The sequence below is a fragment of the Cydia amplana genome, chromosome 5, assembly GCF_948474715.1.
Source record: "Cydia amplana chromosome 5, ilCydAmpl1.1, whole genome shotgun sequence".
NCBI classification, from domain to species: Eukaryota; Metazoa; Arthropoda; class Insecta; order Lepidoptera; family Tortricidae; genus Cydia; species Cydia amplana.
Window position 1 is genome coordinate 19,828,205 of NC_086073.1, and position 27,933 is coordinate 19,856,137.

Genomic DNA, 27,933 nt, shown 5'->3' on the forward strand with positions numbered 1-27,933 from the left:
GCCAGCCACGCTATCAAGATGAACTTTGACAGGAGGCATCCAGAAGCCGATGGCATGCTGACATTGACAGAAAATACTAAAGATATCAGAACTTACCACGCAATGTCCAGTATCAGGATCACAGCTAACAGCTCTTCCATTGCAGTCACAAGGCTTCGCATCTCCCTCCAGTCTTATAACAATGGTGCCAGCGACGCTATCAAGATGAACTTTGACAGGAGGCATCCAGAAGCCGATGGCATGTTGACATTGACAGAAAATACTAAAGATATCAGAACTTACCACGCAATGTCCAGTATCAGGATTACAGCTAACAGCTCTTCCATTGCAGTCACAAGGCTTCGCATCTCCTTCCAGTCTTATAACAATGGTGCCAGCCACGCTATCAAGATGAACTTTGACAGGAGGCATCCAGAAGCCGATGGCAGGCTCGTGGCAAGATGGCGCGGAGTAGCCAGTGGGACAGGAGCAGAGTTCTACGCCTAGCGCGGGCTCCGAGCGGCTGAAGCCGGGGATCGCTGTGTCTAGAGATACGTTGAGGAGTCTGAAATGAAAAATGTATCCTGTAATGTGTTAATGTGCTCAGTATCAGAATTCAGCGGGTGTTCGTTCTAAACTTAAGAATCACTTTCACGAATAGATTTTTGTAGATTATGATAATACCTAGGAAATTAAAGAATCGGTTCTGAAATGCGACCTGCAGATTAGAACTGCCAGACATACTTATGCAAGCATTTTTGTCTGAGTTGAAACAGAGGCGCTCGGTTAAACCTTTACCAGGCTAAAGGATATATATTTCCCACATACGGCACTTCTATTTTTGAGACTGACACACGATTGTCATTTTTGGAATGTCAGGGTTAATTCAATGATACTTACAGAGCATGGACATTGTCATCGTGTTTAGGCGCCCTAGTGGTGACTCTAACAAGTATCCGTTCGACCTTGCTGAGGCCTAGCATGAGGGCGGCGCGGGTTGCTTGCAGATCGCTGCGTGCGCGCACCCGCCATAGCGATTCGTGAAGGCGGATGCCGTGTGTGTTGTTGATTGGTGGGGTGCGCTGGAAAACAAGACAAAATGTGTGAAATCTTGTGAAACTATCCAGTTTCGAAAAAAATGATATTAGTAACCTCAATATCATTTTTGAAGACCTATCCAAAGATACCTCACACGTATGGGTTTGATGAATAAAATTTTTTTGAGTTTCAGTTCTCTAAGTATGGGGAACCCCCAAAAATTATTGTTTTTTTTTTGTGTAAAAATCTTAATGCGGTTCACAAATACATCTACTTACCAAGTTTCAAGAGTATAGTTATTATAGTTTCGAAAAAAAGTGGCTGTGACATACGGACGGACAGACAGACATGACGAATCCATAAGGGTTCCGTTTTTTGCCATTTGGCTACGGAACCCTAAAAAAAGAGAGGAAGAGGAAGACCCGGAATGTCATACCTGACACGGATAAAAGAATGGTGCTGTAGCCACACATCTAGGGCTTGCAAATATTCGAAACTTTTAGATATTCGAATATTCGACTTTTTCTGACGACGTATTCGAATATTCGAATAATTATTCGAATATTATAAAAAATAAGAAAAGGAACGAGAAATCGGTTTATTATCGTTTTATTCAAAAGCTTTTTTCACATATTGCTAAAACTAAGGATATTTGGCAGAAATCCACTTAATTGATTAGATTTTTATCATCCTACTATTTATAAGATGCCCACAGTTATAAAAACAAGTAAAACGCCAAAATTATACGTATTTAATATTTCTAGATATAACTTATAAAGGCGTCGTTGCGTGAAATAATATAACTTTAACCATCCAAACACCTAGGTATGTAAGATATTTTTTTTTAGTAGGTAATTATTTTCCGATTTAAATTAACTTGTAATCACTCAGAGGCCTGTAAAAAGGCCTTTAATTTCATTGTATTTTGAATCTTCATTGACTTTATTTGTTTTGGCAAGTTATTATTCCTAATGGTCGGCTAATTATATAATATTGGAATATTTAAGGGAAAAAGTTAGTTGAGTACTGGGTGGATTATTGGTCAGCTAAAGGTGCATGGTTAGATTACCAAGTTGGGCAGGTTTGGTATGATTAAATTTGAGAATTGCGATAAGTGGCAAGGTTTAGACTTCAAAAATTCGCTTAACGTACGCTTGTACTGAATAACCAGAATGACCCTTTAACTTAAAACTTACGCACCGTAAAAATAACATACTTTTTGATTTCGTTTTCTTTTAAATTGAGTTAGGTTTTACTGAATATTCACGAAGTCTATCGAGAGGAATACAGTAAAAATATTATTTCCTTCGTATTTGGGTACCTACCATTCCTCATTCACTGTAAATACCCGTAAAACACACAGAAACTGTAACTACAGCGGATGACATAGATTTTTTTATAGTAATAAAAAATATTCGAATATTCGAAACCTGAGCGGCCGAATGTTCGAATATCAAAACAGGTCGAATATTCGACAAATTCGAATATTCGCATTGCAAGCCCTACACACATCAACCAACACCAACAGTAAAAACGAAAGCCCAGAATAGGCTGGAATGGAAAATGCTGCAACGACAGAGGGCCAGGCCAGGATGATGAGGTACCTAAACGAAGAGCCAAAGGATGAAACCGATTGCCGCAATATACTTTTAATTGATATATTGTCTATGGGAAGCGTACGATGCCTATTCTGCCATCATATATTTTATAATTTCAATTTAAACTCTCGACAAAGCCCCGTGGCATTGGTGTTTCAGGGTTTTTCATCTGGGCATTACACTAAAAATAGGTACCTCATAATAATCCAGCACCACATCCCTCCCGTACACCCTGACGAGCGGGAACCTCCTCATCGTCTCCTCATCCAGCCCCTCCCCCCCCTCCTCCTCCACCCTGAACCGGAGGAAGCCTCCGTATGACGTCACCCGGTCCCCCAGGAACCGCTTATCCAGCTCCATGTACACGGGGACTGGGGGCCAGGGGAGGGTGATTGTGGAATCCAGGGAGTGGGTGTGGATGGCTATTAGAGAGTCTTGGTCTACCTGTGGAGAAATAAGGTAAGTTATTACGAATTCCTGAGCTAAGTCTTACTATTCCTAAGGTGAGAAAATCCGAATGATGTGCAACAATTTGACATTTGCTTAAAGATTGTACCCCCTTCCCCTTTCTTTGAAAAAATAAGTAGCGGCAACACAAAATACATCTGTTGTTGAAATTTCATTAAAATCCTCTCGGACGTCGCGATACTATGAGGGTTAAATTTTTACCATTTTGGGTACATACACTGAACCCTAAAGCATGCTTGAATAGATTTAAAATATCTGGGAGACCGAGCTTTGATCGGAAAAGATATACTTAAACACTCAAAAAGGGCGTTTTCCCAGAGATAAGCTAGATCGGTTTTTCGCCCCCGAAAACCCCCATATAGTAAATTTCGAAATCGTTAGAGCCGTTTCCGAGATCCCCGAAATATATATACAAATAAATATATATATAAATAAATAAACAAGAATTTGCTCGTTAAAGGTATAAAATAATGTTGATACTTACTGATTTTATACTATCACCCTGGAGCAACGTGAGGTGCGCGGGCGCAGCGGCATGCAGGGCCGCCCGAGTGAGGCCTGCCTGTTGATGTAACATAAAATTAAAAATTAAATCTATATTCCTTTCATAATATTAGGTCGAAAACGGATCATACAAATGTTGAAATGCGTTCCGAAGCAGAGGCACTCAGTACAGCCAGTACAGGTTACAGGTTACAGGTTACTCAGTGAGCGAAGCTGATAGTCCTATATACTCGGCCGGCATTGGTCACACTTCTGTACCAAGTAGGCATTGATCAGTTGATCACACTTCTACATTACACTAGAGAAGTAACCTGCCTGTGTGCAGTGCGCGCTTCGGCCGAAGCAGAAGCACTCAGTACAGCCGGTTGGCGAAGCAGAAAGTCCGAATGTACCTGGCCGGCATTGGTCGCACTTCTCACCAACTACGTTCGCCTGTAAAAAATAATTATTGCATTTTTCAGTTCATCTCAACAATCAGATGGAGCAAACAAGAATTACTACCTATAAGAAAGCTCACGATCACCACGAAAACGAAACGTGTTTCCATACTTATTGTAAGTATCTATGTTTATGGTTTCAAGAATCAACTTTGGAAATATCTTCACACCCGTGCACTAAGTTCTCTGATTGAGTGCTCCCGTCTGGATGGCAATGGCAGGGCTTGCATCGCTCCCGTCCGGATGGCAATGGCAGGGCTTGCACCTTGGCCCGAAGTGGCCGAGTGCGCACACGTCGCAGGCAGCCCCGGTCCAGCCGGTGCTGCACTCGCATCAACTCACCTTACAGAAACACTGTCCGTTATCATCACAGCCGCACACTCCGTTCTCGCATTGCGCGCTACCGTCCTGATGGCAATGGCAGGGCTTGCACCTTGGCCCGAAGTGGCCGAGTGCGCACACGTCACAGGAAGCCCCGGACCAGTCGGCGCGGCACTTGCATTGCCCGGTGAGAGGGTCGCAGGTGTCTGAGGATGAAAGAAATACATTTTTTGATGGTACAAGGCTTTTTCGACGACAATAAAAATATTTAATGAGTTCCATTGAGATCTCCAAGTTGACGAGATGACATGGTAGACCAAAGAATTTCCTATATCGGTCAGCCGTCTTCCGGGGAACATACATTTAAATAAAGAAAGAGCAAAAACTTTTGATCTGAGAGATCCAACGAATTGAGAAAAAACCTCCTTTTTGACGTCTGTTAAAAATCAGTCAAAGGGCACGGTACAGAAACAAACATAAAGCAATTTCATAACTATTATTAGTCAATTGAGCAATCGTGATTGATCATTTAACAAGAAACATGAATGCATATTGCTGTAATAAAGTTATCTCGCCGACTATATAATTTGGGTCATAAACACTCATAACATTCTTAACAATAATTAATAGCAAACTTTGCCCTTTTTGTACGACTTCTACTAGTCTATTGGTATTTTTAAATGACACCAATTGAAAAGATTTAGCGCCAGTTGCACCGACCACAATTAACAGACTGATGAACGTCACGCAGTAGAGATCTATGAAGCTTCCCATACAATAAAATTTTGCGAACGCTTTAACGGTGACAAATATGAACTTCATAGTGGCACTATCACACTTTGTCGCTGCCGTTGCCCTTACCAGATGCGGCCCCGGGCCCGCAGGAACAGCGCTTGCACCCAGCAGGCCTGGCCCAGAACCCTGGAGCGCATTGTTTACACCCGGGACCCCTGGATCGGGGTGGACACACGCAGCGCCCGTTTTCTGGTGAGCAGACCTTCCCGTCGGAACAAGGGGGGCAGGCTGGAACAAAATTAGCAAGTTACACAAGCTGTAATCACTACCCCTTATAAATAAAGTCCCCCGCCGCGTCTGCCTGTTTGTGTGTGTGTATATTCGCGATAAACTCAAAAACTACTGAACGGAATTTCATGCGTTTTCACCTATCTATAGAGTGATTCTTTAGGAAGGTTTGTGTATAATTTGTTAACCCGTGCGTAGCCGGGGCGGGTCGCTAGTTAACTTTAAAAATAATTGGTTATACAAAACAGTATGTCGACATTTTATGATCTTCCTAAGCAGTTAAAGCAGTTCGACTTCATCAAATGTAGCTTTCCTAAAGAAAGTGTATACTCTATTATAAGTCCGCCATTTGTACCTTCATGTATTGTGCAATAAAGATTACATTTAATTTCATTTCATTTCTTTATTTGCATTCAATATACTATACATTGCGCTTGCACAATCTCTTCTTCTTCCCATACTAGATTACGCCGATATTTGTTACCTGGATATTACGGAGGACCAGCTAAACAAACTAGAACGATTACAAAATGCTTGTATTAGATTCATATATGGCCTGCGCAAATTTGACCACGTCTCGGAATTTCGAACCAAGCTCAGGTGGTTGCCAATTCGTCTGCGTCGCAACTCCCACATTCTCACCCTTCTTTATAACATTCTCTTCAACCCCACTACCCCCCCTTACCTTAAAGAACGTTTTAAATATCTCTCTTCTGCGCGGTGTGCGGAGAAGCATCTCCTTGCTCTTCCTTCTTCTTCTTCTAAATTTTATAATACCTCCTTCACTTTTCGGGCTGTTCGATTGTGGAATGCTTTGCCGTCGGATATAAGATGCGCCAAATCCCTTTCCATATTTAAAAATCTTTTAAAATCCCATTACCTGTCACTGCCTTAATTTGCTTTTATTTATTTATGTATGTAAGAAATAGTTTATATAATATTCCTTTCAAATATGAAACACTTGGTCTCGTAAATGGTAAGTGTATTGACGAACTAAATACGAGATCATGTGATTGATTAAAACGGCTAATCGTGACGTCACGTCCGAACGAGGTGGCGCCATTTTGCCAGGTTATATTCGGTTGATTGTTACGTCACGTCCGATCGAGGTGGCGCCATTTCGCCAGGTATAAAATACCTGAACAACCGGGGATCGGGGTCTTTTACGGTTGAGCTGTGAAGCCGTTCACACGTGTTTAAGTACTTAAAACTAAAATGAATATTACATTGTAAAAACAATTTATTAACAATAATTATAATTATAGTCTTTTATCATTTTGTGGTGAATTATTTTGAACACAATAAAAACCTAGTGACTTCTTTTCTTGTTTTATATTTTGATCACCTGATTATTTATATCAGAAGTAGGGATACATGAACCATGACGGGACGGAGTAAGAAAAACAAATCAAGTCGGACGTCTCGTTCGAGGGAGCGACATTCACGCTATAAGGATGCAGTGCACGGTACATCCAGACGAAAAATGATTCGGCGACACCGTAGTACGAGTAGCAGAGAGCGATCCACGGAGTCTACGACAAGCCACCATGGTGAGAAGCGGAGGTCGCGATCGACGCAGCGCAGGTCGCCTTCCAAACGACGGCGGTTCGAACGTCATCGTGAGAGTTCGGTACGAGAACGGTCTCCGCGTGCTTCGAATTCTAAACGAGAAAGTTACACACCACCACGAGAAATACAACAGCAAGAGTCGATCACGGAATCAATGAAAAGGTTACGAGATGCTGAGTTGGCGGATGAAACGGATGCAGCGCCTGCACAGCGACGACGAGATGAGAGAGTGGCGGAGCAGCCGGCGGTGTCGGAGCCAGGAGAGAGACAGGAGGCTACCTCAGCAGCTTCGCGAGATAATGTCGAGGTACCGATGTTAAATTCTAATTTGACTGATATTGCAATGTTTTTTCAAAATTTGTTAAAGTCTAACACACATAAAATGTCATATGATAAAAATATCATTCCAAATTTCGATCCTGCACAAAAGAACCAAAAGATAGAAAATTGGATAGCTAAAGTAAATGAGTGTGCTAAAATCTATAGTTGGACGGATGAACAAACTTCTCATTTCGCGTTACCTAAGTTAGCCGGTTATGCTAAGAAGTGGTACGAAGGGTTGCAGTCTATTCTTATGACGTGGTCCGAATGGCAGGAACGATTGACTAGAGCGTTTCCTTCAGAAACAAATTATGCTGCGTTATTAATGGAAATGTTAGATAAGTCATTAAAATACGGAGGATCGGTTGACGAATATTATTACGACAAAATGATTTTGCTTAACGCGTGCGGCATTAAAGGTAAACAAGCTGTCGATTGTTTAGTTTATGCTATAGATGATAAGATCATGCGTTCGAGTGCTATGGCGGCCCGCTTAACGGACCCAGAGGATTTGTTAAAGTTTTTAAAGGATTTTTGTAAAGAAACTAGCCTGAGAACGTCTAAGCGACCAAATGCAAGCGCTTCCAATGATATAGTATGTTTTAAATGCAACAAATCAGGTCACCGTGCGATTAATTGCCGGGATTCTAACAGAACGGAGGTTACGTGCTATAACTGCAAAGAAAAAGGACACATATCAACTAAATGCCCTAAACCAATTGCTAAGTGTGATAATTGTAACTTGATGGGCCATAAGTCTAGTGATTGTTTTCGGAACAAATTAAATACTAAAAGTACAGACAAAAAAACAATGTTTGCGCAAAGCCGTACACCTGATTCAAAATACTATAAGCCCGTATTTGTAAACAAAAATATTGAGTTACAAAGTTTTGTTGACTTTGGAAGCGATTGTACTTTGATCAGACAAGATGTTGTTGATAAACACTCATTACCAAAATCAGATAGTGATATATCTAATATTAGGTTTGGACCTAACCCATATACACCCTTAGGACGTACAAAGTTTAGTTTGACATTAGGTGAGGTCACAGCCAACGTAGACGCTTACATAGTAGACTCTACTGTATTAACTGAGGAAATTTTAGTAGGGCAGGACTTTACGGAAAGACCCGAAGTTTTAGCAATAAAAACACATGAGCGATTAGACATACTGAAACGTGACACAAACAATACGAACATAGATTGGGCTACCTTGGCAAATAATGTTGAATCTACTAGTGAAAAGGTGGTTCTTAGGATCATAACCGACACTAAGGTAGGCGCGTTTGAATTTGTAAATTGTAAAAGTAGTGGACAAAGGAATTGCGACATTTTGATTAACGATAGTTTACGGTCTCAGAAAAACATGGACTATAGTGTCGTAGGAGGCGTCTACAGTTTACACAATGGAGACTGTAAAGTTGCAGTATGTAATCAATCCACGAAACCAATAACATTGAAGGCTGGATCTTTGTTTGTACGTGCTAATGAAGTCTCTGTTGTGGAATCTTTAGACGATTCAAAAGTAGTTTCTTGCAATAGAATAACTGATCAAGCTACCCTTACACCATTCACTAAAGATGATATTAAGATGAATCCAAATCTGTCTGATGACCAATCAAAGATTCTGGTTGATTTGATCAATAATTATAGGCCATGTTTTGCACAAAATTTATCAGAATTAGGGTGTACAGATGCGTCAGAGATGGTTATTGAGCTTAAAGACCAAACACCAGTTGTCTACCGACCATATAGATTGAGTTATACAGAAAGGCAGACAGTTAGGGATATGGTGGCAGAACTTATTGAGAATGATATAGCTGAAGAATCCAACTCTCCATACGCGAGTCCTATCCTATTAGTTTCAAAGAAAAACGGTGGGCGAAGACTGTGTGTAGATTTTAGGGCGCTGAACCAAAAAACTGTCAAGGATCATTACCCTATGCCTAGGATTGAGGACCAATTAGACATGTTAAATGGGAATAAATATTATTCAAGCTTAGATCTCGCTAGTGGTTATTACCAGATACCTATACGTGATGACTGTAGACCATATACCTCTTTTATCACTCCTGATGGGTTATATCAATTCAAAAAAATGCCATTTGGGCTTGCTAATTCACCAGCTGTATTTCAGCGAACCATTAATAAAATATTAGGTAATTCCCGATTTAATTCCACACTTGCTTATATGGATGACATACTTATACCTGGAAAAGACTTTAATGAACAAATAATAAGATTAGAAAACGCATTCAAACTGTTACTAGACGCGGGACTAACTCTAAATTTACAAAAATGCAATTTTCTTCAAGAGGAACTAGAATATTTAGGGTATGAAATAAGTGAGAAAGGAATTAAACCGGGAAAAGATAAGATTGCTGCCGTTGCAACTTTTCCAACACCACAGAACGTACATGAAGTGAGACAGTTCATTGGCCTAGCAAGTTACTTTCGAAAGTTTATTAAGGGATTTGCGCTCATAGCTAGACCACTTACCGATTTGACTAGAAAGGACTGTTCTTGGTGCTGGACAACAGAACAAGAACAAGCCTTCCACCAACTAAAAGAGTCACTTACACAACGACCCTTGTTAGGTATTTATAACCCACAAAGCGAAACGCAGGTACATACTGACGCTAGCAAATACGGCTTAGGAGGAATCTTAATGCAAAGAGACTATACAACAGGCAGTTTCCGACCCATAGCTTATTTCAGTCGCAAAACTAGCTTAGAAGAACAAAATTACCATGCGTATGAACTTGAAACTTTGGCTGCTATTTGTTCATTACAAAGATTCAGAGTGTACTTAGTTGGCTTAAAGTTCACCCTTGTAACTGATTGTAGCGCGTTAAGAGCAACTTTTGCTAAGAGAGATCTCGTCCCTCGCGTAGCACGGTGGTGGATTGCAATGCAGGAATTCGATTTCGAGATTCAATATAAACCAGGTCATACTATGTCTCATGTCGATGCGCTCAGTAGGAATCCTCAGCCTTGTGGACCGGAACCAATTCAAGATCCTATACCTTCAATTTTGAGAATTACACAGGAAGATTGGCTACTTAGTCTACAGTTAAATGACAGTGAAATTCAGCGTATACGTAAAATTATTGACGATAAAGAGTATTCTGAAATAAAAGATAATTATTTGATTAAAGATAATAAACTATTTAGAAAAGTAGGAAGTGAGTTAAAATGGGTTGTTCCTAAAAGTGCAAGGTTTCAGCTGTGTAAGTTTAATCATGATGACATTGGTCATTTCAGCGTTGAGAAGACTTTGGAGAAAATAAAGCAGGATTTTTGGTTCCCTAAGATGAGACGTTTTATAACCAAGTATGTACGTGCATGTATTGAATGTGCATACAGTAAAGAGCCAACGGGACCTAAAGAGGGTCTATTGCATCCGATCCATAAGGTTGACAGGCCCTTTGACACTATACATATTGATCATTTAGGGCCTTTTGTAAAAAGTGCAAAGAGTCAGTCTTATCTCCTGGTGTGTGTAGACGCGTTTACGAAATTTTGTTTGCTCAAGCCACTTCGAAATCTTAAATCTAACTTAACAATTCGAGCTTTGGAAGATATCTTCACGACATTTGGCTATCCCAATAGATTAATTTCTGATCGAGGAACATCTTTTACTTCAAAAGAATTTAAGAATTACTGCGAACGGTCAAAAATTAAGCACATCCTTAATGCCGTATGTACACCTCGGGCTAATGGACAAGTAGAACGGTATAATCGGACGATACTTGATTCACTGACAGCGTACGCAAATAAGTTAGGTGAACGCTATTGGGATACTATTTTAGGGAAGGTACAGTGGGGGTTAAATAATACCATTAATAAGGGGATAGACAAAACGCCTTCAGAAGCAATGTTCGGAGTTAGAATGGTCAGTAAAGGCGATAATGCTTTTTCAGAAATATTGCACGAGACACGACAAGTCGGTACGTTAGATGACATTAGAGCAGAAATTAGTTCACACATTGGGAAAGATCAGGCGTCTCAAAAGATACGGTATGACAGTCATAAGATAAAGGCTAAAACTTATAAAGTAGGAGATCTCGTAAAGATACTAAAGCCATCTCCAAGTAATGAAGGTCAAAGTAGGAAATTGTTGCCCAAATTTACAGGACCATTTAGGATTACAAAAGTTCTCGAAAATGATAGGTATGAAATAGCTAGTATTATAGGGTCTAATATTACACAGAGAAACTATTGTAATGTATGGGCAGCTGATCGTATTAAACCCTGGATAAATACGCACACTGATGATAATGACTTTACAAGTAGCTCTGAATCCGAAAGTAACGAAAATTAATGAGTTCTTGGTGCACGATTGAATAAAAAAAAAAGGTAATAGCGAATTTAATATAACACGAATTTATGTGTGTGTGTTTTATATGTGAGAAATAATGTTCGGAATGATAAGGGTTGGAAATAATAATTGTACTAGAGATGTTGTATATGTATGAAGTTGTTGATTCGAGTGGTTAGCAGTGGCTAAGTGAGAAGCGATAATCGTTCGCGAGTGAGATTGAATTGATTTGAAGTGGTCCTAGTACTGGTAGTTGATTATCAAAGTTACCTCAAACTCATAATTCATATGATAGCATTCAACGATGATTGTCTTATCAGTTATTTATTGCCTTTGCCAGTAATAATTTAATAGTAGTAAATACAGTTATTCTAAACTGGTCTTAAAATATTTGCGTGATCAGTATTGGTAGTATGGTTAGTAAGGTTAGTAAAGATAGAATGGTTAGTATGGTAGTATGGTTAGTATGGTAGTATGGTAGTATGGTTAGTATGGTAGTACGGCAAGTGTGGAACGATGAAATGAATAATATGGTTGATGTTTGATGATGCTGATAATATGTAGTCACGATCGAGCGTGATCAAAGTTAATTTATGTAAAAAAAAAAAAAAATTGATGTGTAATGATATGTAATCCAGTTTGTAATCTTAAAGACGTTATTATGTATTGATGACCATGTTAATAGTTAAGTACCTAAGTTTGGGGACAAACATGATGTCAGGAAAGGCCGAATGTAAGAAATAGTTTATATAATATTCCTTTCAAATATGAAACACTTGGTCTCGTAAATGGTAAGTGTATTGACGAACTAAATACGAGATCATGTGATTGATTAAAACGGCTAATCGTGACGTCACGTCCGAACGAGGTGGCGCCATTTTGCCAGGTTATATTCGGTTGATTGTTACGTCACGTCCGATCGAGGTGGCGCCATTTCGCCAGGTATAAAATACCTGAACAACCGGGGATCGGGGTCTTTTACGGTTGAGCTGTGAAGCCGTTCACACGTATTTAAGTACTTAAAACTAAAATGAATATTACATTGTAAAAACAATTTATTAACAATAATTATAATTATAGTCTTTTATCATTTTGTGGTGAATTATTTTGAACACAATAAAAACCTAGTGACTTCTTTTCTTGTTTTATATTTTGATCACCTGATTATTTATATGTATGTGTATATATATATATATATATATGTATTTTATATATTTATTGTATTTACTTAAAATAATTCTTCAATATATCTTTTTATATTTATTCTTGATATGTGAGGCTATTCTATTAGTACTCTACGTAATCTCGTATCAGCACTACCCGTTCATTGTTGTAAGTTATTGGTTTCCTGCTACCCAAAGGTTGTCTGGAAGAGATCGCTTTTGAGCGATAAGACCGCCTGTTGTTACCTAATGTAATGTCTGTTCTTTCTCTGTATTCTTTTTCATTGCACAATAAAGAATATATTATTATTATTATTTGTGTCTCCTTTTTTGGGATCACGGGCCTATAAATCCCGGTCTTTTGATAGGCTTGCGTGGGGATATAGATCCAACACGTAGAGGCCCTTTGGAGAGCTTTAATGTCATGTAGAACGCCTGCTGGGACCCGTTTACAGGTGCAACAATAGACACCCATGAACCGGTCTCAGCAGGCATTGGGACTATTGTAGAAAAAAAAGTGAACAGAATACCTACCGGTCTATGGATTGAAGTTTGGGTGGACTATGAGACTGGGCTATTGCAAAGACGTACGGACACCTGCCATAACAAGGTTTACACAAGTTATCGAGGCAGGTGGTGACTTGCCGCGCACTAGATGGGCCCCTGAAACTGCCGTCGCGAAGACGACCAGGAGCAACATCGGTGTGAGCGGCTCAGGGGTGTCGAGAGGTGTACACCGCTTTCTACCCAGTGACTGTAAACAGCCACTGTGCCAACTCGCGCTTACGCAAATTTCACTTCCACCCCTGGAGCATATAGCTCTAACGACTCCTCTCTGGACGGCCAATTAAGGCAAGCCAGAGCCGAGAGTCCTGCGGGTCCCCTTGGGGTTCCACTCCAACCGACGAAGACACGCCGGAGACGGAGACCCTGACCGACTCTCTGGAGCACTCGGGTCCGTGGGGTCGTTACTCCCCAACAGCTCGCCACAAGCTGCCCTGCGGGCTTATTATTATTATTCATTTATTTATCTTTCCTCTTACGTTAGGTTATTTATAATATGAATATAAAAGTAAAATATAAAAACACTTACAAAACAATAAAAAATACATATAAACACATTATAAAAAACCTAACCTAGAATGCCGCCGGCAGCGGGGCAGGGCCCAAGCTACCGGTGGTCAGGGCCGCAGAGAGAGGAACCGGCGGACTATCCGCGCCGTGTCCAAGATCACCGCCTTCTGCATCTGGCCCTTGATCCAACCACCTAGCGAGAGTCTCTCAAGATGTTGGTCGAGACTCTTCGCTATTAGACCGTTCGCTGAAACAACTATCGGGACAATGATCGTCGAATCAACATCCCACATGGCGGTTATCTCGTGAGCCAAGTCTAGGTACTTACTGGACTTGTCCTTCTCGGCTTTCACGAGATTCTCATCATGGGGGATGGTGATGTCAACGAGCACGGCCCGGCGTTGCGCTCGATCTATTATCACAATATCAGGCTTATTGGCTACAATAGTCCTGTCAGTGATAATAGATCGATCCCAATAGAGCGTGGCACGACCATTCTCAAGAACTGGCACAGGTGAATACTTGTAGTACGGTACTTCGCGGTCCACAAGACCGTATAGAAGAGCAAGCTGTTGGTGAATAATCCTGGCTACGAGATTATGTCTGTGCAAGTACTCGCCGTTAGCAAGATGAGAACAACCGGAAATGATATGCCTGAGTGACTCTCCGGGACGGCGGCATGCCCGACAAATGTCGACCGTACCGTCCTTCAGGATATATTTCCGATAGTTGTTCGTCATCATTACTTCGTCCGCAATTGCACAGGCAAAACCCTCGGTTTCTCCGAAGAGGTCCCCGAATCGTAGCCAGTTCACCGACGCGAGCAGGTCCACATCGGGTCGCGTGAGGGCCTTGTAGAACCGCCCGTGTAGCACCTTACTCTCCCATGCCGCCTTGCGATCCGCAGTACTTAGTACCACAGGTTTGCGCCAGTTCTCGTTTGCCAAGGAGAGCGTGAGGTTCCTGTCTACTGCCACCACATCACGATGCATCCCACACTCGTTGTTAAGGAAATAATTCCTGAGATTGTACACCTCGCGGTTGTGGAGATCCTTGGCGTTTAGGAAGCCTCGGCCTCCACATTTCCGTGGGATGTACAATCTCATAACTGACGAGCGTGGGTGTAGCATGCGATGTGCGGTAAGCAGTGATCGGACCCTCCGATCCAGGGCGTCCAGCTCGGTCTGAGTCCACCTTAGTATGCCAAAGGAGTATGTGAGTAGGGGCATTACCCAGGCGTTGAAGGCGCGCACTTTGTTGCCTCCTGACAAAAGACTGTTAAGGACTTTTGTGAGCCGACTGAAAAAGCGCTCCTTCACCGACCGTCTAATACCTTCGTCCTCAATACCCAACGACTGTGACATACCAAGGTATTTATAGGTTTCTGATTCAGAGATAGATCTGAAAGCCATTGTCTCAGAGAGTTGTAAATTTGTTGAATTTACAACCCTCCCCCGCTCTACATGTATAACCGCACATTTATCGACACCAAACTCCATGTTGATGGCACTACTGAAGACTTCGGTAGTTTTCAGTAGGTCCAACAAGTCTTGGTTATTTGGTGCAAATAATTTGAGGTCATCCATGTACAGAAGGTGAGAAATGACTTCACCCTCTCTCCGAAGCCGGCAACCTAGTCCCAAATCTTTCAGCAGGGTGCTGAGGGGATTCAGAGCTAGGCAGAACCACAGGGGACTCAGACTGTCACCCTGAAAGATTCCTCGCTCAATCCTTATAAAATCCTGCGGACCAGAGCGGTCATTCCCGCCTCCTGGTTGACGAAGGACGGTGGTCCACCGCCCCATACACGCGCTTAGGAAGGCTCTCAAAGTTGCATCAACTTTATACAGCTCTAAGACCCTCCCCAGCCATGAATGAGGCACCGAATCATAGGCCTTCTTGTAGTCAATCCAAGCGGCTGAGAGGGCCCCCTTGTTCCGCCGGATTTGTTGGCATATGGTCATGTCTGTGAGGAGGAGCTCTTTAGTACCACGGGACCCAACCCTACATCCATTTTGAGCGGAAGCCAAAATATTATTTGCGACAATGTGCGCGTTGATTTTTGCTCTCAAAATGGATGTAAGGAGCTTGTAGAGTGTAGGCAAGCATGTGATGGGTCTGTAGTTTTTTGCTTCCGTGGTACTACCGGACTTGAAGAGCAGGAAGGTGACACCAGTTGTTAAGGAAGGTGGGAGAGAACCAAGCTCGAGGGCTTGTTGAAATTGTGCTGCTAAGCAGGAGTGCGAGCATCGGAACCATTTTAGCCAGAAGTTGTGCAATCCATCCGGCCCAGGACTTTTCCAGTTCTGGGTCGTGCGGATGGCACAACTTACGTCATCGGGGGTGATAGTGACTACCCCCATAGGTTCGATGGACTCGCACTCACGCTCGACAACATTCATCCAACTCCCCTCGGTGTGTCCGACAGGCACCGACCAGATGCTACGCCAGAAGTCAGTCATGACAGTAGGATCCGGCGGCTGCGTGTCGGACTCACGAAGGTTGGTTTCCTCCCACTTTCGGTACACCTTCCTTTGGTCACTCTGGAAAAGACGATTCTGCTGGAATCGATCCACACGCTCTCTGTAGCGGCGAATACGGTTTGCCCATGCATAGACTTTCTGCTTTAGAAAGTCAATGCGCTCCGTAACGTTGGCCATGTAGTCGCGGGGCCTGATATCCGTCCCCGCGAACGCCTGGTTTACAAAGCGCATTACTCGGGGGCGGTTATTGCCCCCCCTAAAGCAGATCAGCTTTGCAATAAGAGTCCTAAAAGAGCTGATACGTCGCTCGATCCGTATTTGCCATGCGGGGGCACCTCCGTCGGTCCTAGGTGCACGTTCAGAGTCCGGAAGCTTGACTCGTGCAACACGGCACGCCGCGATGGCTCCGCAATACATGATCGCGTGCGTATCATCTAAATCTTTACTAGTCCGTAGATATGGCTCTAGTAAAGCGTTTAGGGCTCCCATTAGCGCTAGATTGCGTCTATTCATAGGCAAACGTGGTAATCGTGGCCTAGTGTTGGGAGTGGAACGATACTGCGTAATCGCCTCATCCAGAGTCCTCCTCAATTGCTCATTGGCTGTACTACTCACACACTGCGCGATCTCCTCCTCGTCGGCGTTGAGATCCACCCGCGGTGCCCCCGGTGCCTGGTCGGGTGTCGGCACCGGATCCGGCGACGTCGCGGGCGGGTCCCGCGCCGAGGTGGAGGCCGCGCAAGCAGAGAGAGCCTCCAGGCGAAGCCGATCAAGTGTCGAGTCATCCAACCGCTTTAGCCGCTGAATGACGCGCACCTGATCCGATAATCGCTGCTCCGACACGGTGATGGTGGGTTCAAGAGCCTGAAACAGAGGCAGTATTCTTGAACGATATGCGGATAGTTGTGTTCCCCCCTCTGTAGCCCCATAATAGGCGCGCATGACGTTCTCGTTCATTTGTTGAGTCCATCTCATGCGTCGCACTATACCACCGGTAGCGGGAGCCGTGGGCGGGGCAGGATGTCCCGCAGGCCCCAAGCGTGCCGGCAGCGATGGCCGCCCTCGTCGCGCAGGTGGTCGTGGCGGCGGCGGCGGCGGCCCGCTCTCGTCACTGGACCCGTCTGTGTCAGGCGCCGTTGCGAACTCGTCGCCTGACGACGATGCGGACGAGGAAGTGGACGAGGCGGGCGGGGGTGGTGGGCGTGCGTTGTTGGTCGACTCCGCTGCACGTTTTTGACTCCTCGTAATCATCGTTTCATACTTTTTTACCGTTTTGCCGTAATATTGTGTTGACCGTTTTGTCAAACAAATGTCATGTCCGTGGCGTGTGTATAGAGTTTGAGTCACACGTATTATAGTCGATATTTTATGTTTTCACATATTTAGCCAGGTCAAAGGTTCATTTGATGGCAAAATACACAATAGTTTTAACAATAAAAACGTATAAAAATATAATTATAGCAAATAAGATTTACGAGACGTCTGTCATTGTCAGAGCGGTTTTATCATTATTATTATTATACATTATATAAAGTACAAGTAAGTAAGTAAGTAAGTAGTATTAAAATAAATAAATAAAATAAATATCCTCTAAGGCATCGATCACACGAGTCCCCTCCAACGCCCTGCGCACACGCACATTGCTTGGTGACAGAATCACCTACCTCTCTCTCCCTCTCTACTCCTCTCACTTTATCATCAGACACTTACGTAGACAGCCATTGGGCCCGAACCCATAATATCCTCTAAGGCATCGATCGCAGGAGTCCCCTCCAACGCCCTGCGCGCACGCACACTGCCCGGTGACAGGGTCGCAGGCCGCTGCGCCGGCGCCGCATTGGCAAGGTCTGCAGCCGCCTTCTCGGAGGCCCCAGTACCCTTCCTGTAATTAAGATAAGTAAGTACTTAAGTAAATATTCTTTATTGCACCAATAATTATACATTTTACATGTAAAACTACAATAAATTTAAAGGGAAATAGAACTAGGTAACAACAGGCGGTATTAAACACTAAAGCGGCCCACAGATCACCAGTTCGCCGGACAATATCAGCCTGTCAGTTAAACGCAAAAGGTGACAGTCCCGAACAACTGACAGGCTGAAATCGTCCGGCGAACTGGTAATCTGTGGGCCCCTTGAGATAAGATTACATTATTTTATTATGATTGATTATGATTATCATTAACACAAATGTTGCAAGAGATGCTCGAGTTACAAATGTTTTCTCCGAGATCCCATCGTAGTTTTGACGATCCATAAAAAACAATTTTGACTCGATATTAAAAAGTTGTTTTTAAATTTATTATTGTGAATCGCATCTCTACAAACAGCTAATAGATGTATTAGTCAATTGTTTATAAATAGTAAATAGCAGTTTTATAAGCGAGTTTCTGAGTAGAAAGGTGAGCGGGGATCGGTGCCACAAGGTCTGTCTTATCCATTATTCAGTTGAGAAACGATGACGATTTCTTTCAATGGATAGCGGTTTTATAAAGATAAGTGTGACATGATAAAATACTTTTCCGTCCGCGAATGAGTAGTCCTAACAAAGCTTTGGTTAGAAACACAAGTGGACTGAAACTTTCAACCACATTTTGACCCCTTCAGGGGTAGAATTTCGTTTTCTTACAGCTACAACATTATGAAGAATATATACGTGTTTAAAATTTCAAGGTTCTCCCTTCAGAGGTTTAATTTGTACGTCGTCTGTCACTAACTATACTTTACAAATTACTTATATTTACGTAGAAAATGTCTCAATCCTATAATCCAACTCTTAGAATAGAAATACATATTTAGTCAACACACCGTCATCAACTTTTCAACATGTAATAAATGTACCTAATAATATATGTAGCCAGACACAGACAGACAGTAATAAATAATATTTCGATACAGCATCTATTTTCATACGGCACAGTTTCATAGCTACCAATGAGAGATGACAGAGGATCAAAGGCTCATAAAATACGCGGTTAACTGGACCAGATGATTCTAGGCATATAAATCTATATAGTGATCGTGTTTGTCTAACCTAGGTCTCTGAGCATAGAGAAATAAAAGTAAAGAAAGAGTGGTAACTCTATAGGTACATCAGTTTTTTTTACCAAAACACGAGTTATTTCGTAGTCGACATCTAACGTCAAGTAGTGGAATTATCAGTACCGTTACTTGACACCAGATGTCACAAATGTCGCTACAGACGAAAAATGTACTGCTAAAACAATTTTCAACTAATATTATAAGCGGAAGGATTTGAAAGTAGAGTTCCGGTGCATCCGGTTATAATATTAGCTGAAAATTGTTGAGCATTAGAGTTTTCCACATCTATTGTCAACTAGCAGAATTGATAATGTCCGCTACTTGACGCTAGATGTCGACTACGAAATAACTCGCGTTATGGCAAGAAAACTGATGTATGGAGTTACCACTACTTCTTTACTTATATTTCTCTATGACTCTGAGGGGTGAATATGTAGGTCATATTGAACCACTTTTACTAAAGGGCCGACTCCGATAAAAACTTTAAAAAATCTGCTGTTTCATAAGAATCACTTCTATTCTATCATTTAATCATTTTTTATGGAAGAGCGGTTTTTTTCGAGATTTAGTTATTAAGTAGAAACCTATAACAACAGAACTACCGATGGTATCTATCTAATTAGGTCCAGGATTCATTTGCCATGGAGCACTTTATGGAGTCTCAAATGTCGTAACATGGAAACATTGGAAACTAACACATAAAGAAAAGTAGTTAAATACTTACTTTGTAATTAGGAGTACGCAAAAGTGTGACTAAACACTTCTATTTCTAGGCATCCCTACTATTTAGTCAATGGATAGCCGATGACTTTATAGTGTGAGATCCCGCGCCTTTAACCCCTAAATTCATAAACTTTGTTCAAACTTCCCTATGTATTTTTAAATTTGTATGGTGTGCGGCACGTGACTATGTGGCGGCGCAATATCGGCTCATCCAAAATATAGACAAGCCGGAGCTGATTTGCCTTTATCTTTTAGGGTTCCGTACCCAAAGGGTATTAAAACGAGACCCTGTCCGGCTGTCTGTCACCAGGCTGTATCTCATGAATCGTGATAGCTAGTAGCTACTATAGCTAGGCACTTGAAATTTTGACAGATAATAATTATTTCTATTACCGCTATAACAACAAAAACTAAAAACAGAATATATATAAGTGGGGGAAGTGGGGCTCCCATACAACAGACGTGATTTTTATGCCGTTTTTTTGCGTAATGGTACGAAACCCTTCGTGCGCGAGTCCAACTCGATTAGCCGGTTTTTCAAGAACTGTATTTCTATAAACGCTCCGCTACTTATGATATCCATTGAACTTTTAAAAATAGCCAAAGCTTAATGTCATGTGGGGTTAGAGAAACATAATCTTTGAAAATCTTTGTGAAATAGTTCTTTTTGCTGATGATCATTACTTTTTAAGGTTGATCGGAAATCTACCGATTATAGTGTAATTAACAGCACACTCGTTAATGTACTTAACTGGTTTACTATGAACAATTTGCTTCTTAATGCTAAGAAAACCAAATGTATTCGATTTTCTTTGCCGAATGTTAAACCAGTCGATACTAAAATACTATTGAATAATGAATGCTTAGGGATGGTAGATAAAGCTCTGTTTCTTGGTTTAACATTGGACAAAAATCTACAATGGAGTCCTCATATCGGAACACTAGCTAACAAATTAAGTTCGGCCGCTTACGCCGTGAGGAGAATTAGACAATTGACTAATGTTGAAACAGCTCGCCTTGTTTATTATAGTTATTTTCATAGTGTAATGTCATATGGTATTCTGGTTTGGGGCAAAGCAGCTGACATACAGACTATATTTGTCTTACAAAAGAGAGCCATTCGTTCTATATATAACTTAAGAGCGCGTGAATCATTAAGAGAACTTTTCAAAGAAATTAATATTATTTGAACTGTAGCTTCCCAATACATATATGATAGTATTATTTATGTTATTATTGAATCTAGACTCCTTCACTAAGAATTCTGATGTCCATAACTTTAACACTAGAAATAGAAATAAGCTTGCTATCAGAATGTTTCGTGTCCGTAAAGTACAAAAGTCATTCGTTGGGCAATGCATTCATTTTTATAACAAGTTACCTGAGGATGCTTTAAGATTACCCTTTCCAGCTCTTAAGAATTACTTAAAAAAGTCATTGATGTTAAAAGCTTATTACAGAGTCGAGGACTAATTGACAGACAAACATGCATGGTCCAAACCAGAAACTAATAAAAAGTAGTAGCAATTAAAAACATTGTATTATGTATAGAGTTATAGGTGACACAGCTCAGGTAAGCAGGAAAGCACATCAAATATTATATGTTGGTAATTCATAATAATCAATCAGATTTATATAATATGTTTTCCCATTTCTTTTAATAACTTTATTTTCTTTTCCTTTTGTAAGAATTTGATATGTTTTCTGAAAGAGCTACGAATTTGTATGATTCCATGTACATATATATATATTTTCTAAATCAAATTTCTATTACACCTTATGTGTATAATTGCATGAATTCTATAGTAATTTAAATTGTATTTTTTCCCTTATTTTCTCGTAATGCATGTTAATTATAAGATGTAATTATTTTTGAAAAGATGTGTCCCGCCGAGTTTGTTGCCGGTCCCATATTGGGATACCCTCCTCCAATTGAGGGGGGATTTAAATCTTCTCGGGGCAGAGGTGTAGGGTTGGAGCCGGTCTACCTAGCTTTATTTGACGTTCATAAGCGCATTGTAATTATGCCTACTTGAATAAACTATCTTTTATCTTTTCTCTTTATCTTTTAATATATATTAGTTTATTTTGCTCGGGGTAGTCTGAGGATTATCTTTACCCTATCTAACCTGTGGGCTGTACACACTCGTGACCCCGAAACAGGCCGAGAACGAGTGTATACATGCTGCTCCCTTCTCGTCCCAATCTTCCTCGTCTCGTCTCGCGGTTCTCCGATTGGATCGGTCGGAGCGGACGAGACTCTCGACGAGTTTGTATTGTACAGCCGACATTATATAATTGTTGCGGGATCTTAGCCTGAACGGCAGCCATTAACCACGGTGGCCGACTTCGGTGACATTTAACTGACTACGCGGTGGTAATGTTACAAAGTTAGCGGTACCTACTGCTTGCCTGAGTTGCCTATAATAATTATATCCAGTAGGTACCAAAAACTATTATTTTCGAATGCAACGTGATATCATGGTACGCATATGGTACGTATCACCTTAAAAAATAAAGTACCCTGCCACGTCTGTATGTTTGTGTTCATATTGGGCTGCAGCCGCGTTTGTCAGTTGACGTGTTTGGCGGTCAAGGGGTTAAAATACTTAAAATGACCTATTTTCCTGCCCATCCACATTTCTTCAAGTATTAACGCCAGTGAACGCATATAAACCATGGAAGTATTCTGTCCGCTCAATTATGACCCAACGTAAAGTATTCGATTGTAGGCGGTGCTTACAGAGTGTTCGATTGGCAACTTCAGTTCGGCTGAGATGACAGTCAGTGACGGATGGCTAAATTAGTTTATAAAAACTACGTTTTTTTGTAATTAAAAATGTCTTCATGGGTCGTGAAGTGGTGCAGAAGTTATTTTAGTTCATATCAAGGACAGTGGAATCACTTTTCACTTGTAGTAAACAGATAACTTCAGTAAAATTTGGAATAAACATGACGACATTTTTTCAATACTATCGTGCTAAGCTAAAACGTAATAACTGCATACGACTTTCATAACAACATACGACTTTTTAAATTGCCAGGATAATAGGGATGGTTTTATGCCAAATGAAGTAGACTATTTTATTAACTTACGTTTGGTTTAGGTGTTTTCTATATAATTATAAATGTAGTAATAAATTCCTTCTTACAGATTTGTATTTTCCTTTTTTATTTCATGAGATGGAACTATAAAAAAACTACCTAGTTATTTCAAATTAATAATCAAATTTAGTATTGTCATTTTACATTACTTTCCATTCAGATTCCCACAAGATGCTATTCGCAGAGAACTATGGAAAAAAGCTGTCCAATTAGAGAGACATGAAATTGAGGATGCCTGGCAAGATATCTAGAATATTATGTTCTATTCATGAGATAACCCGTGAGATAATCATACGCGGTCTCCTATATGTAGATACATTTTTTTCTATCACGCTTTCACTGAATTAATTTAACAAATACGCACATTATCTGAAAATGTTGATCATTTGAATCCACTCTCTACTGTCACATATATGTAGGTTCTCTCTCCTCCGCCAGTAGAAAAGAGCGGCAAATTTAGAAAATGTAAGCGCGCGAACGGTTATGGTCCCATACAAAATTTTGCGCCTTTTTCTACTGACAAACTTGCTTGACCGGCTATATACATAATAAAATATTTCCATTGGAACTGAAAGTGGGGATTTATTGTGACTCCGCCTGTTCAAATGTTTTTGACCCGATTCGTGTACCCATGTAAATTTTGCAGGCTGTATAGCCTGTCCGATTTCTAAGATCAAGTTCGCCATACATTTACTATGGCGTACTTGATCTTAGAAAAACGGACAGACGATACCAGTACGGCTACCATCAGTTTGGCACTGACATAAACGCCGTCGAGAACGTAATTTACTTTCTATACATCTCGCTCGTACTCGCATATTAGTGCAAACGAGATGTATAGAAAGTAAATTACGTTCTCGATAGCGTAAATTTCAGTTTTGACACTGTCAGTGACTCATGGTACGGGCTCTGAACGTGACTTCACACTGCCATACAGATTGATAATAAAATATACAAAATACTTATTATAGCGGAATACATTTATACAACAATGAATATTTAATTATGTTGAGTTAGTCTGTCATTTAATTTCATAACAACATTTTAACTAGTTATGTTTTAATCTGCATTAAATTATTATACGTGAATTATTTGACTGGTTCTTCAATGTATGGCATAAACCTATCCCTGTCCAAGTCATATTCTAATCAAATATGAACCGCGAACTCTCAGCGGCCAGTACGTACAGCAAGAAGGTTATTAGCGGATTAATGTCGCTGATTGGTAGTTATTGACATTATATGCATTTCATCTACACTTAGCTGTGTACGTTAGTGTAATAGAGACAGGCTCTGTAAACGTATCGTCTTATTTAAATGTAGGCGTAATTGTGTATGTGTGCTAATTTGGCCCGAGAATTTGAACGGTAATGTTCCCAAAGGCGGTTTCCAGTTATATGCTTTCACTGATTAACGCTCATTTCCCAGTCAATAAAATAGACATAGACATAGACATAGACATAGAAAATTTTTATTTAACACCACATTGAAAAATGTTTACAGGCAATGCTACAAAATATTACAAGCCTTAGAATTAAACTTAAATAGGCACAAATTAATTTGTTTACATGTAGATATAAGTTTTTTTTAAATTATGATGCTAAAAAGGAGCGAACCTCAGCATGTGTTGCAGCAGGCTTACCTACTACAACGCTGGTTTTCAGGCCGACCCTTCGTACAATACGAATTTGCTTGCTGTTTGTCGGAAACTCTACGGCTAAGACTATTTTAGTTTGTGTAGAAAATAATATAGGTATGTATATATATATATATGTTTATGTTTGTGTATGTATTTATAAGATTATACTATATGATAATATGACATATGTGAAGATAGGTTTAATGTTTAGGCTAAATAAATACTTGGGTAATAAAGTATATATTGAGGAAATAAATAACATGAATGTAATAATTTTACTATAAGTAGGTACTGAGATTAACAAAGTTGAACGGCGCATAAGTACGATTTCGACCACTACAGATACGACGGTTTTACTCTAGTACCAGGAGGTAGCGTGCTTTGAAATTCCAGAAGTTGTTGTTTGAGTTTTAAATTAAAAGTACCAATTGTATTTAAGTTTTTGATAGGTGGCGGTATGTTATTCCAGCATTTTGTTGCTGAGTATTTAAAGCTACCTTTGAAAACGGCAAAGTGACAACGAGACAGTAACAAATCATTGCAAACCGATCTGATTCCATACAAGCTTGACCTGCTACCGCGAAATGTAAACTTATTAAACAGATACTCTGGTTTAGACGTTTTAAAAACACCAAACAACAGAGATGAAAGATGCAATTCTCTGCGTAGTGACATTTTAAGAATACGTGCCGAGTTCAAATATGGCGTCACGTGCTCTCGTGGGGCGACTCCAAAGCAGTAACGTGTGCAGGCGTTTTGCACTCTTTGCACCATCCGGTCTGTACTAGCTAATAAACGTGGGCCATAAACGACATCAGCATAATCAAATTTAGAGAGTACTAATGAAAGACAAAGCTTAATTCGCAAATCAACACTTAGGAAATCGCGAATCCGATAGAGTACTTTAAGTCTGTAAAATGTGTTCTTCGCAATTTGCGCTATGTGACCCTCGAAACGCAATGACTCATCCATCAATACTCCCAGATTTCGCGCTTCCGACACACGTTCAACCTCATTTCCCGAGATAATGATAATTGGTTGATGGTTTTCTACCTGTTTAATCTGTTTCTTGGAACCAAAAAACATAACTTTGGATTTACTAGGGTTTAACACTAAACAGTTTGACTCGGACCAGGCTGTAATATTCTCAAGATCTTTGTTTAATTTGTCAACAGCATAATCAGTATCGATTGGGTCGAAAGAGATGTAAATTTGGATATCATCAGCGTAAAGGTGAAAATTACAATTCTTAATGATACCACTGACATCAGCTGTGTAGAGAATAAAAAGGAGCGGACCCAAGATTGAGCCCTGCGGCACACCTCTGGAGACGACAGATGGCTTTGATTTTGCATATAAACTAGTATTGTTTGGGATTTGAACTACTTGCGTACGGCCACTAAGATAACTGGCAAACCATGCGACGGTATCTGACTCAAAACCATAGTATCTCATTTTGGATAGTAATAATTGGGTGTTTATGGCATCAAAAGCACGTGAAAAATCTAAAAGTGCCATTATCGTACTATGACCCTCGTTTTGTGCTGACAAAATATTATCAACTACATCTAGGAGTGCCGTCGTCGTGCTACGAGATTTGCGAAAACCAGACTGCAGGGTTGGGAGAACTTTATTTGTTTCGAGAAAAGCTGACAGTTGCATGTATACCACGCGCTCAAGTATTTTGGACAAACACGGGAGTATGCTAATAGGTCTTAAATCTTTAAAGCTTGTGACATTATTTGTTTTAGGAAGCGGCGTTACCAATGCAACCTTCCAGGCGTCAGGAAAAACGGAGGTAGAAATAGATTTGTTAATAATTGCAGTGATTGCACCTAGAGAATGGGGAAGGGTAAGAAGCAACATGTCTAAAGAGATACCGTCGTCTCCCAGAGCGGACGATTTTAAGGTCTTGATTATTTTAAGTACAAGGTCTTCTCCCACTGGCTCCAATCTGAAGGTCGAATCATGAAAGCGACTGGTTTCAAATTTAGCAAGATATGATTGCGGTGCTGCCACGTTACCTGGAACTTCTAGAAAATGTAAATTGATACGTTCAGGGTCACGTAAGTGTGAAGGTATTTCTGATTCATGCGAGTTTTTAGTTATTCTGACAGTGCGCTTAAGATTATTCCAAAGAGCTCGAGAGTTGCTGGCATTTCGATTAATATTTTGATTAAAATACGCACGCGTCTCATGAAATAAGGCTTTATTTACACATTTTTTGAGCTCATGATAATACAATTTATCACTGTCTAGTCCAGACGCTTTATACGTGTTATGTGCCTCGTCACGTAAACGCATCATTTCCTTGATCGTGTGAGTTATCCATGGATAGCTCCTCTCTCTAATTAAAATTACTTTCTGAGGCGCATACGCGTCAAGCAGGGATAGGACTACACAATTGAAGGTATTTACCATGTCATTAACAGTCATTAACTCGGATATGCATTCCCACTTAATAGATTCAATCGATCGATTAAATAGTTCCTGATCAATGTCCTTAAGTGGTCTAAAACATATTTTTTGTGGCAGAGGTTTACATTTTTTAATATTTAATTCGCAAGATAAGAATGCGTGGTGACTCAAAGTCGGAATATAATTTACTTGAGTTTTAGTAACGAGACAATTACTACATATCACGTCTATTAAGGCACTGCTATTGTTAGTAAAATGCGTTGGTACGTCAATATGTTGTGTTAAATCAAAATAAGTAAGTAACAGTTTGAGCTTAGAGGCATTTCTATCATTATTCAATAAATTTATATTGAAGTCTCCCATTAACACAATATAATCAAATTTAGAAAACGAAGTAATAGTATCAGTCATTGCGTCAATAAATGTATCGATACTTAACCATGGCGGTCGGTATGCAGTTCCTATTAACAGAGTCAAACCATTAATTGATAACTTGAGCCACATCTGTTCAACTCCCATATCGGGCGGGTGGGCGCAGCGTCGAGCCGCAACTCCATTCTTGACGTAGAAGCCGACGCCGCCGCCGCGCGCGCGCACGGAGCGCGGCCGCGGGATGTGGCGCAGGCGATAGTTAGGTATGACCGGCGCCCGCCCCTCCTCTCCATCGTGTAGCCAGGTTTCGTTGATGGCCATTATGTCTACATAACT

The 27,933-nt window shown here is 40.7% G+C and overlaps 1 protein-coding gene across 1 annotated transcript; it reads right to left on the bottom strand.

Annotated features, from left to right (window-relative positions):
- Positions 1-145: 145 nt before the first annotated feature.
- Positions 146-27,918, bottom strand: LOC134648293 (laminin subunit alpha lam-3-like). The gene is made up of 9 exons (XM_063502783.1): positions 27,705-27,918; positions 5,207-5,368; positions 4,367-4,551; positions 3,880-4,019; positions 3,585-3,645; positions 2,811-3,059; positions 880-1,061; positions 283-544; positions 146-172 (listed from the first exon to the last, which is right to left on the bottom strand). The coding sequence occupies exons 1-9, from the start codon at positions 27,916-27,918 to the stop codon at positions 146-148; spliced, it is 1,482 nt and encodes a 493-aa protein (XP_063358853.1).
- Positions 27,919-27,933: the final 15 nt, after the last annotated feature.

Bases quoted from the DNA above. Each gene is read 5' to 3' on its own strand.
- LOC134648293 (XM_063502783.1), bottom strand. From the start codon at position 27,918: ATGGCCATCAACGAAACCTGGCTACACGATGGAGAGGAGGGGCGGGCG. The intron at 1,062-2,810 runs GTACCTATTTTT...CTTGTTTTCCAG, and splicing joins TGGTGCTGGATTATTATGAG to CGCACCCCACCAATCAACAA. The intron at 545-879 runs GTAAGTATCATT...TTTTCATTTCAG, and splicing joins GATGACAATGTCCATGCTCT to ACTCCTCAACGTATCTCTAG.